General features: G+C 42.3%; 1 protein-coding gene across 3 annotated transcripts in view; it reads left to right on the top strand.

Annotated features, from left to right (window-relative positions):
* Positions 1–16,129, top strand: part of MXRA7 (matrix remodeling associated 7) — a 72,526-nt gene that overhangs the window by 44,080 nt on the left and 12,317 nt on the right. For 2 of the 3 annotated variants that reach the window (XM_054978733.1, XM_054978734.1), the window contains exon 3: positions 1,855–1,951. In XM_054978733.1, the coding sequence (XP_054834708.1) occupies positions 1,855–1,951 (97 nt within the window). Of the gene's footprint in view, positions 1–1,854; positions 1,952–10,191; positions 10,273–16,129 lie in introns of all 3 variants that reach the window. The other variant, XM_054978735.1, reaches the window with a different exon arrangement.

The following is a 16,129-nucleotide window of genomic DNA, read 5'->3' as shown; positions in this document are numbered from 1 at the left end:
ATGTCATTATCCTGATGGCATGGTATTAGCATATACAAATTAGCTGCAGTCCTCTGGCTCATAATGAATTTGTATTGTAGCTTACAGTGGTGAAAAAGCTGCTTAGCTTACAACAATATCTTTACAGGAAGGTTATAAGTGCATTCAGTGGTAAAGTTACAATTACAAATAAAGCTACATTCTAAGAATAGAACCTTTCTCTACTTCTCTCATTACTCTTGGGAAGAAGCTGTACCCCACTGGAATTTCTAACATGAGACAGCATTGCTCCACAGTCCATTGGTTTCAGTGTTTATTTAAACCTTGCTCTTCTGTATGAGTGTTTTAAAGAAGAAAAAGCTGACATGCACAGGTGCAACCCTTGCTTTGATGCCTTTTAATTGATCTCCAGTCTTATTGTTTACTGGGATTCTTGTAGAAAGATAACCCGAAGGAGTGCTTGAAAACATAAACAAAGAGCTCTAGCCAACTCTGCTTGGAATACACAAACCTCGGGCTACACATCAGTTAGCTAAAGTGCTTTAATTAGAGAAGAAATGTGGTCTACAGGCTCTAGAAAGGAGACGCAATAGCCTGCTGCAAAGAAAGGTAGCAGACACAGTTTATAGAGGGGGAATTCTGTTCTTATCATCTGGTAACAAGGAGAACTTGGCTCCATTCATCTTTTTAAGTATCTTTTGGCTAATGAGTAGCCTTACTATGAACCATGTTGGCATGCTACAGTCATTCAGTGGGCATGTGAATTCCAGCTCTTCTGCTCATTAAAACTCCATCTCCAGTGACTTCTCTTGTGGAAATGGCTAAATATGGAACTGCAAGCTCCTATCCCTATATGCTGATATTAGCACAGGAGTGGAGGGGAGGGAGGCATATTCTGCTGTTATGTCCAATTTTTAATCTAAGTTTGCAAGATGGGTGAACAAATGGGACTGATTATCATATTATGTGGTCCATCTTAAAGAAATAATAGGCACAATGCAATACAGAGGTTAGCATGCTTTGCTTCTACCTATTTTGTGGTGTGACCCAAAACAATAGTAGGGTACTGAAGCAAAGAGAGGGATTAAGGAAAAGATTAAACAAGTAGGAACAGAACAATTATCCTATGATTGGTTCACTGGATCACAACAAGGTAGTGGATCTTTCCAACCTTAAAATAAGCATCTGAAAAAAAATAAAAACAAAAAAGTTTCACATTGAATATTTTTACAGCATTTCATTTTGAAAATTGAGGATTGAAACTTCTGAAGTGGAGATTTCAAGACTAGATTTTAATCCGTTTATACTTTAGCTCCTATGTACTTATTGTATATTTTCGATTATAGATTTCTTGCATCTCTGAAGCACAAACAAAAATATCTGAACACACAAGGAGGAGATAACCTCTAGTTGGAGTATAAAGATTGAATAATGCAGGGTAATCAAAAAGAGCATTTCCTTCTTCATGACAGCTCTGCAGGAGGAGAAAAAGAGAAAAGCAAAGCAAAGGGGTGGGGGTGGGTGGGTAGGAAGCAAAGTCCATTCAAATATGATAACAGCCTGACACTACATTTCACTTGAGAGTAAATCCCACTGAATTCTATGATGCTGATTTCCAAATGGGATTCCAATGGGTTTGGGTCCTTAGTTGTTTCTGTAGGGTGTATTAAACACCTTGAAAGTCCTTGTGATCGAGTCAGATGCTATTAGATTTGGGAACTGCATTTGTCTTTTCCAAGTTACCTCTTCAAAAGAAAATGATCGATCTAAATGTACATTAGATTCATAAAATGGCTCCGTTCCGCTTTCTATTAGCACTTTGATAACCACCTCCCAAGAGCATTTCCTGACTTTCTCTCCCTCTCTCTTCTATAGTAGATGAACAATTCTCCTTTAAATATAGTCCTGGAAAACTGAGGGGAAACCAGTACAAAACCCTGATGACCAAAGAAGAACTTGAAGAGGAACAAAGGTAGGTTGGTTTTCCTTTATATTTGGCTGAGTGTTTGATTATTCTGACCCACTTTCTATTGGTTGCAACTTGCGACCAGGAACCAGTGGGCTAGTGTTATCCTGTCGTCTAAAGCTAGCATCCATTAGCACTGGCTATTTTCCAGGGAATTAAAGTGTGGGTAACTCCTATGTGATATCCCCCATCATGACGAGCATTGCTCATTTCCTTGGAAGCAAATGGGTTGGCTAGGAATGGCTCCAACCTCTCATTTCAAGGAGAGATTATGAGTTACGAAGATAAAAATTCCTGGTGTATCTCAGATTTAAATATATAGAAAAAGAAAACTGACTCAAACTGAGTTTGTCTGATGGTGTTAAAAGAATGTCACAATCGGACATTGAACACCATCGGACAAACTCAGTTTGAGTCAGTTTTCTTTTCCTTTTTAAAAAAGTTTCTCCCTCCTCCAAGTATGGCAGGGATCTCAGGACTTCCAATTTGCACGTGCAACCACACTGGAACTTCAGCATGACCCATCGATGCTTTAATTATTTCACTGTCATGTTTTTACTTGGTGAACTACTTTGAGCAGGTCTTTGGAGAGTCTGCATATAAATTTTCTCAATAAGTAATGGGCAAGAGGGTTCACTTCACGAACACAAAGCAGGGTCACACCTAAAGACCAGCCTATGGCTCCGTTCAAAGTAGGGATGCCAGGCTGCTCCCAGATTGTAAAGTTTCGTAAATAACCACAGTTAGTCTCAGGGCTCATTTCGAGGGGGAACGCACAGGAACGCAGTTCCAGCAGTTCTCCAAAGAGGTCACATGTCAGGTGGCCCCACCCACCTGACTCTTGGCCATTTTGGGCCCGTTTCAGCCTGGATTGGGGATGAAATGGCCCGAATCAGGCCTCTGACAGGTGGTGGATCACTCTCCCGCTCATCAGTGGCCTGATCCTGACCATTTTGGGCCCCCTTTCAGCCCCTTTTTGCCATTTTGGGCCCAATTTTGGCCCTGAATGGCCAGGATTGGGTCCAAAACAGCCAGAATAGGTGACGTCAGGGGGTGTGGCATATGCAAATCAGTTTTACTAATGACACACTTCCAGTGATGGCAAGAGGCATGGCATATGCTAATGAGCTATGCTAATGAGTTCCTCCATCTCTTTTTCTACGAAATGACCCCTGGTTAACAGTGGATTTGAGAGATGTCTGAATGCAAACATCCTAACTTAATCTCACTCCATTCCTGGCTTGTTTTCTGGGAGTGGGCTTTTGCCTGCAAAGAAAAGGCAATGGAACTAGTAGTTGTTGAGGCAAACCAGGACCTGAAGGATTTCTGTGGGATTTCAGAAACTAACCATGATTTTGTGTTATGTTTGGACCAAACCAGTGTCTCCTTTCACAGCCAGGCTATGCTAAGGGCTGAAGCACTGTTACAGTAATCCTGCCCAAGTGAACTTTGCCCATGGTGAGCTGACGTCACTCCTTGAGCACCTGCAAGTGATTCCAGCACATTGCCAGGGATTCTCTAATATCTGAGCAAAACTGTTTTTGCCCAAATGCTACGGCATCCCAGGCAATGTGCTGATGTCACTTCTGGTGAATGGGGAGTGCAGCGGGATGCTGCCCATCACCTCCCCCCCAGTTCCCTGCCATTTTCTCCCATGGCCCAACTGAGTGGCAGCAGGAAGCGCCCCCTGGATGCAGGGGAAACCCCCACCACCACCAGCGAGGACATGGCAAACCTGTCTTTTCCTGTTGCTTGTACTTGATTCCTCTGTAACAAGCACTTACTAAAGGCAGGGCGTTCTGTTTTGTGAACAATACCACAGCATGTAGATAAGTATCTCCCAAGAAGCAACAAGGCTTACAAAACAGCTCTTACAGCTCCACTTTAGGGATCCTGAAAGGCTGAATGCAAAGTAGAAAATAATTGAGAATTAAGTGTCATTTATATAGAAGCTGTCGTCCTGCTTAAACTTCTGGTGTGGTTGGCTTACAGGTTAATAATATGAATGAATCCTAGGATCGAATGTGAGGCAAATTTAGGCCTACCATTATCCATATAGCGTGCTGTTTCCCTCTAAAGCATTAGTCACAGCTGATTGTTGGAGTAAACAGTCTTTGCTTGCCTCCTATAGCACTGTGTATTTCTTAGTGTCAAATAAGACAAAGGGGGCAGGCAGGCACTCTACTTATTTGCGACCTTCCACTAGAGAGGAAGACATTTAGTCATGCTGTCCCAGCTTTGGAAGAAAGGTATACAGTTCAATCCTAAGCATGTTTACTCAGCAGTAATTCTTACTGAATAAATGACACAAATGGCATTTGCTCCTGCACTGAGAGTGATGAAGGTAAAGAATAAAGGTAAAGAATCATAGAGTCAATTGGGTGGGGGCAATTGACTCTATTTTGTATGATAATATAGTTCTTGTGAAACCGCCCACTTGGTAAAAATACAAGTTTCCACATCAAGAACATAACTAGAAAAACCAGGTCAAGGGGCTTTCTTTTCTTGCTAACTTGTTGGTGATGACCTCTTCTACTACTGCTTCAAGAAATGGAAGCTTTGCTTCTTTTTTCCTTTCTTGCAATGTCTGCAAAGTCTGGTCTGAGCTATGCTGAAATGTGCTTATTAATGGAGGTCTGAGGCCAGATTCAGGACTGTCTATGAGTCATAAACTAAGAAGCTTAAATATTTAACCCATAACTCCTTAAGTCGTTAATGTGGTTTTTAAATTGTTTCAATAATAATAAAATAATATGAATAATAATCTAGCATGAAATGAATAATTTCTCAGCTTCTACTATGCTTTTCAGTTGCAGTTTTAAGTTGTATAATAATGAGGGCAATACATTCTACTGTTTTAAATAGCAGGCTTTCACTGGAGCCTGGATCAGAATTTCTCTGGGTTTTTTAAAAACCTCAATAGTTTTGAAAATAATTCTGTGATGGAAGTGGGGGAAGGAATCCACTCATAATTATTTTCATTGATTCAACTGGCCAAATATTTTCTGATTTTGGCAAACAAAATCCCCATAGGAAAATCAAGTAGACCATGTGCAATACATTGGGCTATTATGACTGCCTGAATTCAGTGGGATCAGGGCTTTTTTTCTGGGAAAAGAGGTGGTGGAACTCAGTGGGTTGCCAGCACAGGGGGCAACTCTTGGTAGGATGTGGTGCCCCTGGTGCCACATGTGCGCGCGCAAAGTGCACGCATGCTCCCAGGGCCAATGATGTCACTTTGGGTCAGCTGGAACACGGGGGGAGTTTTTAAAAGTTTAAATCGCCCTTGGTGAACATGGTTACATGGTGCGGAGGGCAATCTAAATTCCCCTCTGTCTGGAGATCAGGGGGTGGGGCCACCAGCCATGTGACCATTTTCAAGAGGTTCTGGAACTCCGTTCCACTGCGTTCCAGCTGGAAAAAAGCCTTGAGTGGGATTCTTATAAATATAAATACTCTGGTGGTTGGGGATACCTGTTAGGATGACCAGAACAACAGAAGATGGGACTTCTGTATCTGAAATAATTGTGTAGAACTCATCCATGCAACGCCACTGATGTGACAAGCTACACATGCCAACATTTCTTCTTTCACAATGATATGGGAGCCCTGTCCTCTGATGGTTATGCAAAACCCAAAGCTGATTGAAATAGCTTAATGAACAAGCAAGTGAACAAGCAAAATAATCAAGTAATCAAAAATACACACATGTGAACTGATTGGTAGACTCATTGCACTGATTCCAGGTAGGTAAAAATACTGAAAAATCTACAATGCAAAGCAGTTACACCCTTCTAAACTGGATGGACTTAGAGGGGTATATCTGTGTTTAGGATTGTGCTGTAATTCTGTCCCTCATATTTTTTTATCCCTTCAAGAGGCTCAGGGTGGCATATGCGGCTCTCCCCTCCTCCATTTTATCCTCCCAGCTGCTCTGAGGCAAGCTAGGCTGAGAGAATTTGACTGGCTCCAGGTCACCCAGGGAGCTTCATGGCAGAACAGATAATTGAACCAGGATCCACCCCTCCCCCCCCCCGCCCAGTTCTAGTCCCACTCTATAACCATTACACAACACTAGCTGTGAAGAAATTGTCAAAGGAACAGAGTATGAGGTTATGTATTCAGTTAAACATTTCAAAATGTACGTGTAGATTTTTCTTTTTATAAGTTGTTGATGAAAACAAGATGGAGTTCACCTGACAGGTCAGAAGGCAGATTTCTAGGAGGCTAAAAGGGTGCTACTTTAACAGTTCACAGTCTTCATTGCTGAAATACTAACAAATGTTTAAACACCTGCTACCTAGGAGAGGTGAAATTCCTACCCTTGGAAATGATCCCAGACCTTCTTAAGAGGAGCCTAGATTCATTGATCGTTTGTTTTATTTATTTACTTATTTAAAACATTTCTATGCCACTTTTGCACTCGAATAGGGTCCCCAAGGTGGCGAACATCAAAACATGGGAACATTTCAACATTAAAGCATTTGAGATATTAAAGAAGTATTTAAGTAAGGAATATATAAAATGCTTAAACGATTCAGTAAAACACAAACACACATTAACAGCACAACCAGAGAGGATGCCAAACAAAACGAAAACAGTCTTCACCCTCTGATGGAAGACAGTGATAGGGAGTTCCAGTGAGGGAGTTCCAAAGTTTGAGCACCATGACCAAGAAGGCTGTATAGCCCCAGATGGTGGTGGCACCTAAAGCATGGCCTCCAAAGATGACTGGAGTCAATGGGTACGTTCATATGGAATAAGCAGTCCTTCAAGTATGCTGGCCCTAACCTGTATAGGATTAGAAAGATCAATAACAGCATCTGGGTTGGGTACAGAAGCAAACGAAGACATGGTATAGATGGAACAAGACTGAAGTGATACAGTCACTACATAGCCAGCTCCATGTTGGGAAATTTTTGGAGATTTGTGGAATCTAGATCAGGCATGCTGTGGGGGGAGTGGGGGACCTCAGTAGGGCTTTATCACATAGAGTTCTTACTCCAAAACAGCTGTTTTCTCCAGAGGAGCTGATCTCATCTGGAGGTCAACTGTGATTCCGGAGATTTCCAGGTTTCATGGAAACTGGCAACCCTATCCCTGTGACCCACTCCTGTCAGCATTCTAGCCACAGAATTACATACTAACTGTAGCTTTCAGACAGTCTTCAAGGGTAGCCCCACATAGAGCATAGAGCCCCACATAGAGTAATCTAATCAAGATGTTACCAGTGCACGCACCACAGTGGCAAGATCTTTCCCACCCAAGAAGAGCCACAGCTGGCTCACTAGCCAATGCTGATGAAAGGCACCCTTAGCTACCACTGCCACCTGTTTATCCAGCAAGAGGCCTGGGTCCACCAACAACACCAAACTACAAACCTGCTCCTTTAGGAGGAGTGCAACCCCATCCAGAACAGAAGCCTTCCCAATTCTTGGGTCAAACCTTCCCCTCATGAGTAGCACCTCCGTTTTTTTGGGATTAAGTTTCGGATTGTTAGCCCTCATCCAACACAAAACTGCCTCCAGGCACCCCTTCACAGTTTCTATAGTATCCCTGGGATCTACTGGAAGCACAAGATAGAGGGGAGTGTCATCTGTATACTGGCAACTCAACCTAAATCTCCAGTCGACCTCTTCCAGCGCCTTTACATCGATGTTGAAAAGTTTGGGGACGAGATGGGACATATAGGCCAGATGCCAGGGGGCAGAGCAGCAGTCTCCCAGCATCACACTCTAAATCCTAGGACCAAAAGCACTGCAGAACAGTGCTTCCCAGTTTCCTCCTCGAAAGACAGGTCAAAAGCCACTAAGAGGTCCATAAAAATTAAGAGGGTCACACTCCCTGTGTCCGTCACCCAGCACAGATAATCTACCATGGTTCTGATGGAAATGCCTTCAGCTTGCTGTGGATAGCAGTGTCCGAGGGAGAGTTTTCAGTTTACCTGATGGTAGGGTAAGATAGTCTATGCCTTAGATCAAACCACTGAAAACAGAATGAAAACACCAACCTATTGCCTCTAGTTGTTCTCTGGGATCAATTCCTGAGCACCGACACTCATTTTGACACAAGCATAAGGATGTCTTGCACCTCATTCCTAAGTTCATGTGCTTAGAAGTTAAACTTTTGAAGTAGGTTCAGATATGAATGATACATGCAGAAATACAGAAAGCATGACAGTGGCATTTCTGTAGGTGTACGCATCACTGTGCACGGGAGACGTGTGCATTTATGTGATTCAACTGTGCTCTGTGAACATATCAGTACAGGATTTTCTCCCCTTCTGTTGATAATGTTTACAGGATCCACGAAGAGCTAACATACTGGGCTCTTTACATCTCTTCTGCTGTTATTAATACAAAAGTTAGTTAGCAACTATAAGTTAGCTTCCCTCTGAGGCATCAGCAGTAAAAGAGGCTCTAGGTGACTATCCCTTTCACATATTGATTTCCCAAAACCATTGTATTGATATAGTATTGCTAACAACAACTTTTGATTTATATACCACCCTTCAGGACAACTTAACACAGTTAAGTTTACAGTGTGTTATTATTATACTCAGAACGATCACTCTGTGAGGTGGGTAAGGGCCAAGCTACAAGTGACGAATGACACTTGAACGACAAGTGTATTTCTCCCTGTTCACAATACACTTGTCGTTCAAGTGTCATTCGTCACTTGTAGCTTGGCCCTGAGAGAGCTCTGGAAGAGTTGTGACTGACCCAAGGTCACCCAGCTGGCTTCAAGCGGAGAAGTGGGGAATCAAACCTGGCTCTCCAGATTAGAGTCCCTTCGCTCTTAACCACTACACCAAACTGGCTCCCAGTCTTATTTCATGTCTAATGTGACCCTACAGTTCCTTCTCAGAGATCCCTTATCAAAATGTCCCAGGGGAGCAAAAAAGAATGATGTTGCTAGGCATCTAGGAATTTTATTTGGCAACATAGATACCTATTTAACATTTGCCCTTGTTACTCTGTAGGAACCAGGGCTCATTTTGAGGGGGAATGCGCAGGAATGCAGTTCCGGTAGTTCTCCAAAAAGGTCACGTCAGGTGGCCCCACCCACCTGATTTTTGGCCATTTTGGGCCTGTTTCGGCCTGGATCAGGCCCCAAACAGCCAGGATAGGCTATGTCAGGGGGTGTGGCATATGCAAATCAGTCATGCTAATGACACACTTCTGGTGATGGCAAGGGGTGTGGCGTATGCAAATGAGTTGTGCTAATGAGTTATGCTAATGAGTTCCTGCAGCTCTTTTTCTACATAATGACCCCTGGTAGGAACCATGCACAATACGTAGTCTCAGGGCAATATATTGCACATCAGTTATGAATAGGAGCTTACCAGGTGCTTTCTAACGCACCTAACTGGGGGATATGCCTGAAACTGCAGAGGCAGGTGGGGCAGTGTTACCCCTGAGTGCTTGGAAAGTGATTGAACAAGCTATATATATATATCACAGAACACACGTATTGTGTAAAACCTGCTCTGTGGACCTATCCATTCATTGTGTAGACGCTAATGGAATCGAAAGGTTAGAGAACTGGTGCAAAAATAACTAGGCGACATTCTCTGGCCTCCATTTAGGAATTGTTTGAAGTTGATTGTAACTGTTCTTTCAACCTTTCATTCAACAGAAAGGCAATTAATTATATACGACAACTTCTTCATAACGTATACCCTGAAACCCCTTCCTCTTCTGGTTTGTAATGCCACTGGTATAAGTAGAGGATTAGTTCACAGTTGACGACATTTCCTGCACCATGTATTACCTTCCAGAACTCACCTGGGAGACTGACTTACTGCTTGCTGTCTCTGTGCAGAACCCTTTGCGAAACTGTTCCCAACACCCTGCACTAATTGGCAGATTGTTGCATTTCTTCTAACCAATTCTGTTTCTTGTCAACGTGCCATGTTTTCTCTGTGTGTTTTGTTTTCCAAGCTCTGGCTTTGTTCTGTTTTCTTCTTTTCCTCCTTACCTCCAAGTGCTGGCTGTGGCATCAGCAATTTTTCATTTCAGGCTTCTCCACACCGTCTTCTTTTCTAGCTGGTTTGTTGGGGCAGGGCTGCCCTCAGGTAAGGTGCTATGCTGGATCAGCTGAGGAAAGCCATGCCATCCATCCCTCTTATTTGCAATCCCGTCCACACACACACCTTTTTTTCTTTTTCTTTTTTTGCTGTTAGGCACTGCCTGACAAATGCTGCTATTGTGATGTGACCCAGGTTTGCTGCGTTTATGTTGCAGGATTGAGCTGACCTCTGACCTCACATCCCTGTAGCAAGTACCTTAGGTCCTCGGCCACAAACATTCTTGCAAAACTTTTTGGTAAGGAGATGATGCTCTTTAGAAGTAGTGGTACCACCTATAACCTCTGCTAATGTGATTTGAAACTAAAGTTGACCCATGTTTTTCCCTCGCACCTCCCTCCCTCCCTCCTTCCTCTTCATAACTAATGAATTAGTTTCCTCCTTTCCCTCTGTGCCCCCATTTCATTTTCCATGAGCACCACAAATCAATATAATGAAACAGGACATGCTGGCTTTTCCCTAATGGAATGTCTGTGCTGGCATTTTTTGTCCATTCTAGGGTATGCTGCCACTAGGTACCGAGAGCTCAAAATACCAGGAAAGAGTTGTTCAGCACCTCAGCACTTTAGGTCATTTTTTCAGACCTAGGAGCTCGTACTCTTAAACTACCTTCCAAGTTCAAAAAGTTTCAGTTCAGTTGACTGACTTCATGCTGAACTCAGCTCTTATTTCCATTTAGCATTAGGATTATGTTTTTGGACAGCAGACTTTATGACACCTTTATTCCTGGAGAAACTCTCCACCAAGGATAAGAGATGACTAGCATGTAGCGGAAGGGGGGCGGATTACAATAATAAGAGTTCCTGTGTAGGAAGTTGAGACTTGCCTGTGTCTATCCTGTAAGTCATACGTGCTCTGAGACCTGATTTTTCCAGCTCAAAGCTCATGCTCTTAATCAGGGCTTTTTTTCTGGGAAAAGAGGTGGTAGAACTCAGGACCGCACAATGACATCACTTTGGGTTAGCTGGAACAAGGGGGGAGTTTTTTAAAGTTTAAATCGCCATCGGCGAAAATGGTCACATGGCCGGTAGCCCCGTCCCCAATCTCCAGACAGAGGGGGTTTTAGATTGCCATTTGCGCCGCTGGAGTGGCGTGGAGGGCAATCTAAACTCCCCTCTGTCTGGAGATCAGGGGGCAGGGCCACCAGCCATGTGACCATTTTCAAGAGGTGCCGGAACTCCGTTCCACCACCTTCCTGCTGAAAAAAAGCCCTGCTCTTAATTACTATCATACATTGATGACACAATCCAGCCAGAGTTAGGTACTACTAAGTTCTGATTGCTGCAGTGGGAAAGTGAAGCATGTGCTTCATTTTCAGTGAAATCATGGAGAGTTTAATGTGTCTAACTTCGGCTGGATTATACCCTAGTTCTTTAATATGGGAATATATTTGCTTTACAGGATGCATTGCTTTTAGTCTACTTACGTTTATTGTTCTAATTTGCTTGGTTATTTACAAGCTCAGTTTTCATTCTGGAACTGATAGTCACTAAGGGACAATAAACTGCTTAGCTTGTAGTTTATGCATCAAAACAGAGGGAGGACTAATTTCCCAGCAGTTACAGAGATTTTTATAAAGATACACAAGCCGCGCTTATGTATTTTTATAAAGATACACAAGCCGCGCTTATGAAAATTATTATTACTTAGTGTTTATGTAGCACATTCTGAGTGCTGAAAAGTATTTCACATACATTATGTCAACAGCAGCACCATGAGATAGGTCACCATTATTATTCCTATACTGCAGACTGGAAAAGGGTGGAGGTTGAAGCTGAGAAAGAGTAGCTGGCTTAAGACCACCTACCAAGTTCATGGTAGAGGCAAGACTTGCAGTTCCCTAGTTTTACCTTATAGCCTTTAGCCTCCCATCTTCTACAGTAGCTAATAGGCTGGCATGGAGGATGCTCCTGAGATGTATATGATGTGTCAGATTTCTGATAATCAGTCATTTTAGTCTCAGAACAGAAAGCACGTTGAACATGTTCAGCACTTAATGTGGAGTGTTGTGGAAAGGGAACACAAGGAGTATAATTAAAGCTGGTCCAAGTTAGATGCAAGACAATAAACAAATACCGGTGCAAACAAGATTTCCATGGTATAAGCTTTTGAGAGTCAAAGCTCTCCTTGTCAGATAGCTGATGAAAATATCTGATGAAGGGAGCTTATACCCTGGAAATCTTGTTGGTCTGTAGGGTGCTACAGGACTCAAATCTTGCTCTTCTACTGCAGACCAACACAGCTACCCACTTGAGACAAATACTGGTGACTGTGGCTAATTGTCATGCCAGAAAACACATCCTCAGTGGATTGAGGAAGAAAGATACACTTCTAGGTACAAAGGGCAAGAGGTAAAGAGGAGCTATGATGCAAGAGCCAGGGGTTAGAAGCAGGTGAAGCCTTGAACGAGAAACCAAATAGCAAGGAGGAAACAGGCATGGGTTCCGAGCTCTGCCAAGCATCAGACTGCCTTGCCAAGCCTGTTTCTTAAAGCCCTTTTCCCGTTGGCTCATTTCCATCATAGAACTTGTCTTGGTGCCTGAGAATCAGTATCGGTCTCTCATATATTCCAATGAGACTATGGAGCTATTCAGCAGTAAGTAGTTTTTGGACTGCAGCCATACAGTGCAGGCCACCAGTCATTTATACTGGCATACCTACACTTAAAACTAAATTAGTCCCTTAGATCTCAAGGGAATGCATCACTAAATTCTAACCCTGAACACACACTGCCTGCAAGTACCTTTGGTTGATTTCAGTGGAGTTGGTGTTATTTATTTATCCCCCCCAATAAATCCAGAGGTCTGACACAGGCATTTTAGGATCAGAGGCATAAAGGAATCTTTAGTAAATGATTTTTCAATAATTTTGCATATCTCTAGTTCTATTAATATTGGCAGTAGGTCCTGAAAGCTGTAAGAATTCAAAAGATCTGAATGCAGATGTGATTCTTTCCAATCTTCTATTTTTGCTGCTTTCCTGTGTGAAGACTGTAACATTCATGGCATGGGAGCGCCCTCTGTTGCCCTTAGCCAGCTTTTCTGATTTGGAATCTGATTTTGGATTCCCAGCAGCAAAATCTCTTCACTTTACGGTTGCTGTGGGCATATCCACAGTGCAGATTTAAACTAGTTTAATTGTTCTTTCTTCTTCCCAGTGAAGCCTAAGAATTGTAGTTCCTTGTGCAAGTGCGTGTGAGAGAGATCTTTAATGAAAATCTCAGCATATTACCGAACTGCGATGGGAGAAACAGAGATTTAATGGATAATAATAATCACATTTGATTTATATACCGCCCTTTAGGATGACTTAACACTCACTCAGAGCAGTTTACAAAGTATGTTGTTATTAACCCCACAACAAAACACCCTGTGAGGTTGGTGGGGCTGAGAAAGCTAGAAGCTGTGACTGACCCCAGGTCACCCAGCCGGCTTCAAGTGGAGGAGTGAGGAATCAAACCCGGTTCTCCAGATTAGAGTCCTGCACTCTTAACCACTACACCAAACTGGCTCTCACTACATTGAGAGTACAGTACAATGGATCACTACATTGGAGTTCCTTTCTGAAGTCCAGCATGTTCTGCAGGATAATACAGCTTTAACTTGCCTTGGGAAACTTTTATTTATTGCTCAAGATAAATAGAACTTCAGGAGGTGTGGCAGTTATAGTAATGTGTCTTCCTGTATCCATCCTGTTGCAAATTTTTCTCTTAGTATCCTATTGCATTGTTGTGGATAAGAGAAATAGAGAATGGCTTTTCTCCTCCGTATTAATTTAAGGTTTGGGGAGCGCAGAGTTATAAACTCAGAAATGGTTTGTATGGATTTCATTTAGGGGGGTCCACATGCTTGATCTTAAATATTGATCCTCACTTTAGAGTAGAAAAGGGTCTAGGGACAATGTAAAACACTTCCCAAGTTCATAGAGTCAAAATATGATCCAGAATATTTCAGCTGTTTTAGTCTTCTGGAAAAATGGCAACAAAATTAAATCCTGGCAAAATCTAATCACGTTGATATTGTTGGAGTCTGATAATGCTAGTTGATAGGCGAGATAGAAAAATCATAGCTAAACTAGGTGCTATAGGAAATACGTGATGGCTACTGAAAACAACAACCACACACCTATTTTTTTCTCTCCTTCCTTAATTCTAATAGAATTCACCTAACATTGTGATGTCATTATGTTTCATGTTTCTGCATCTGACAGCCAATGCAGATTATTGTGACATCATAATACCAACTGAGTTCTGTTAGAAATTACAGAGCAGGAGGATGGAACAGATGTGAGGCAACTGTTTTCTGTAGCAGTCATATACCATCACAGCTGGCTTAGTCTTGAACCTGAGGAACAGGAGATATGTGTGAGCATAGGTAGACATGGAAGACTCTTGTTTATTCTGTTCCTCACTTGAAATTCAAGGGAGAGTGCTTGCAGCAGTTCTGGCAACCAAAATTGGAAACTCTTCCTATAGAAGCTGTTACTTCTATCCTTAATTGTATTATATGATAACCTGTTGCAAAAATGCTATAGAATAGGGCAGGAAGGAGCAGAATTTTCCATTTTGGATTCTGCCTCTGGTTTTAGGGATTGCAAATAGGATTTTTCGTCCTACATACAACTCACCGTTGCTTCACTGCTGATTTTAAAACAAGTTTGCTCTGGACTAGAATTGTGCAAAGGAATCAGATGACTGCATACAGCAGCTTAATATTTTGCCAGCTTCCCATCCACAAACACAGCTAGGTTTTGAAGGCGGTATTAGAGGATACATTTGGGGCAGGCTCCCTTTGGCATCTGCCAACCCTGCTCTCCAGTGCATGCTCCCACTTCTGCTTGCTTCTCCATGACTTCTGCTTGCTTCATTATGTGTGTAGCCCTGGAATGGTATAGATCTTCTCCTTGTATAGTCATTTGCCCTTTTGCTGCTTGCATTCTTGTTTCCCCACTTCTTTCTCAGCAGCTTTGCTTTCCTGTCCGGCATGGTGCTTCTTTGGGATGAGAGAGGCTGGTAAGTTTTCGTTCTTTTTTGCTTTTCATCTTCTGCAGCACGATAGAGCCCTCAAAAGTGGAAAGGAACAGTAGGAGTCTAAGGCCACTACTGGAATGTTGTTATAATTAACATAATTCCCAGGTATTAATTTCTGTACAAGTATAGTCTGTAGAACTGTTCAGATTGTCAGTCAGCATAAAAACTGCCGTAACAGACAACATCTAATATTCTACTCATCACAAGGTGAAGATAGCTACAGTTGTATTTTGATTTAGTGTAAACACCTCCAGCACAGTTAGGGTTGCCACATACCCGGTTCTGGCAGGCAACTTCCTACTAAGCTCCCCCTCCCATTCAATGAAGCAGTGGGAGCGAGTGGGGAGATAGCATTGACCAATACAGGAAATGATGTCACAGTGCTCTAGGAATTTTCAAATCTCTATGGCAAAACCCATCGAGATTTGGAAATTCCTTGGTCATTTTGACTTCACTTCCTGTTCTGAAACTGGAAGTGACGTCCAACCCCACCCCCCATGCTTTTGGGGTATATGGTGGAATACTTCACATTTAACAGCAAGTCATAATTACAGGAACAACTCATGAGTTATTATGGGAATAAACTCACATTTCTGTTTCCCCTCCCCTTCCATTCACATTTGGCTCAATTTCATGGAAAATAATTTTTGTTATGTCCAAATCACAAAGAATGTTTTTTTCCCCACACAGCTCCAAATTATGGGTTAATCCTGGTTTGTAGGTAAGGAAACCGTAATTTCTGATTCTGATGTAACCAAAACTACAATTTCCTACAGAAGCAGAATTTTTTTCCATTATTGAGCTATGGGAGAGATATGGAGTACACAAACCCAGCGATCCCACACAGGCTGTTTCCCATAACAGCAAGCCATGGTTTGTTGTTCTATTTGAACCATGTCAGTGCCTTTTTAAAATATGCCTTGCAAGTGCCTGCTTGGTCAAAAGTTGTTGACTGAAGTGCTGCATAAGAAATACATATTATTTGTAATAAGATGACATAAAAATGGAAAAATCCCACAATTAAAATTGCTGTTCTCCGACAAACTTCCTATCCAGTGTTTTATGA

This window comes from Eublepharis macularius, chromosome 4 (assembly GCF_028583425.1).
Source record: "Eublepharis macularius isolate TG4126 chromosome 4, MPM_Emac_v1.0, whole genome shotgun sequence".
Taxonomy (NCBI): domain Eukaryota; kingdom Metazoa; phylum Chordata; class Lepidosauria; order Squamata; family Eublepharidae; genus Eublepharis; species Eublepharis macularius.
This window is presented reverse-complemented; position numbering and strand designations above follow the sequence as displayed.